At 61.3% G+C, this 1839-nt stretch overlaps 1 protein-coding gene across 1 annotated transcript in view; it reads right to left on the bottom strand.

Annotated features, from left to right (window-relative positions):
- Positions 1-1766, bottom strand: part of ZNF853 (zinc finger protein 853) — a 17452-nt gene extending 15686 nt beyond the window's left edge. Inside the window, exons 1-2 of the mRNA XM_010845786.1 lie at positions 1562-1766; positions 656-778 (exon numbers count right to left, since the gene is read on the bottom strand). Coding sequence (XP_010844088.1) covers positions 656-778; positions 1562-1574 — 136 coding nt within the window. The 5' untranslated portion in view covers positions 1575-1766. The remainder of the gene's footprint in view (positions 1-655; positions 779-1561) is intronic.
- Between the last annotated feature and the right edge of the window lie 73 nt (positions 1767-1839).

Below are 1839 nucleotides of genomic sequence, written 5' to 3'. Positions count from 1 at the left end.
TCCGATGCCTCGTCCCTTTGGTCCTTTTCATGTTCTGTTCAACCCTGCCCAGCCCCTCACTCAGTGCTCTCAAAGCACAGAGTAGGGAGGTGGCTCCCGTGAGCATGGCCGCCTTGGGAGATTTGCCGAGAGTGGGGAGCGGGGCAAGTCTTGGAATGTTCTTCGAGGCCACATTTGCCTCCGGGAAAAAGGAGAGAAAGATGGATGGAAGCAGGCAGAAGTCAAGGAAAAGCGGACAAGACCAGAGGCCACAGAGAAAAGAAAAGCCAAACAGCGACAAGGGTGCCCCTCAGCCCCTGAATTCAATCTGGGACCTTAAGTCACAGGGAGGAGAGTGGAAGGAAACGGAGGTTGTGAGCCCTGGGAACCAGCAGCACGCGTCCAGGTGGGGATGGGGGCTGAGAACGTGCGCACTGCCAGACAGCCCTCACCAGCAACACTGCAGCCTGATGGTGGCTTCAGAAAACCCTGAGGTGACCCTGCCGATGTGAGGGCGTGCAGCCTTCCCGCCACACCCCAGACAGACGGCTGCTTGCCAACCTTCAGGGCTCCCTCTCAGCAGGCCTGGGGCTTGGTCAAAGGATCCTCGCCAGGGACCTGAGGACCATCTCCTGGTTCAGGAGGTCAGAGGTGTCCCCCACCCTTAGCCCCTTACCTGAGGGGGTGTCGGGCCCCAGGCCCCCATCTTTAAGACGGCGAGGCTTCCGCACGAAGGTCTTGGTTGCCCGCCTCACCTTCATCCTGGCGGTCAGACCAAGATCCTGGGGAGCCGGCTGTGCTGAGGGGAAGGAAGGAAGCTGTTCAGACTGGTGGGGAGCCCCGGGCCAGGGGCCCTGATGCCTTGCTGCCTCAAGTCGGCAGCTCACCCCTGCCGGAAAGGAGGACAGTGTGGTCCACGGCCGGGAAAAGGATGAGCGAGGGCAGCCTGGAGGCCCTGCTCCTAGGGCCAGCTCCCTGCACAGGGAGTCCTGACTCTCCTGACTTTGTGCAGGGCCCACGTCCAGCCTCCTGCCTGGGGCAGCTCTTGCAGCTGCTCATCACCGATGATGAGAGACAATGGCTAGGTACACTCCCAGAAGGGATGTTTGGGGAACTTTATAGGAAAAAAGACTTGTTTGTCCATCTCCATCTCACATTCCCCTGGCCCCCTCAAAACATGAACAAGTCTGTTCAATTCCCTGGTCTCTTGCCTCCCAAGCTGCTCTGGGGATTGGACCAGTCTTCCCAGGTCACCAGCAGACCGCCAGTTCTGGGCCATGTGAGTCCATCCAGGTGCTACCTCAGTTCCCAGGACGCTAGGTTCCCAGAGCACTACAAGCCCTGCAACTGGAGGGCTGCGGGCCTGGCCCTGTGCCCCAGCGCTCCTGAGGTCTGCAGGGCTCCCCGCCCCTCTCCAGCGTCCCCCCGCCCCTCTCCAGTGTCCCCCCAGGGTCCCTGTGGCGGTATCCTCGCTTCCTAAGAGGATGACTCCAGGTCCCTCTAGCTTCCAAGAATCCAGCCCAACCCTCTTAAGAAAAGCCTCCCTGGGTTCGCCCTGCTGACCTACCCTCCTGGGCCTCACCTGGCACAAGCATCGCCTGCTCTGTGGGCAGCCTGGGCACTAGGGGAGGTGTGGTCAGCAGGGAATGGAAGGTGAAGGCCAGAGCGTTTAGCCAGCTCCTTCGCCAGGTGCCCCCATCCAGAAAGAGCCGGGGAGGCGCTGGGCCACCCGGATGGGCTTTCTGGTCACTTGGGACGGTCTGTTGCTGTCAGGGTTGCCGAGGTCGCCCTGGGCCAAAAGAAGGGGGGCAGAGCAGAGTTCAAGAGCAGAAGTTGGTGTGGGCTCCCTGGGGCGTGGGG

This window comes from Bison bison, unplaced genomic scaffold, assembly GCF_000754665.1.
Source record: "Bison bison bison isolate TAMUID 2011002044 unplaced genomic scaffold, Bison_UMD1.0 scf7180017864223, whole genome shotgun sequence".
In the NCBI taxonomy this organism is placed as follows: domain Eukaryota; kingdom Metazoa; phylum Chordata; class Mammalia; order Artiodactyla; family Bovidae; genus Bison; species Bison bison.
The sequence above is the reverse complement of the archived record's forward strand: the minus strand, read 5'-3'. Positions and strand labels throughout refer to the sequence as shown.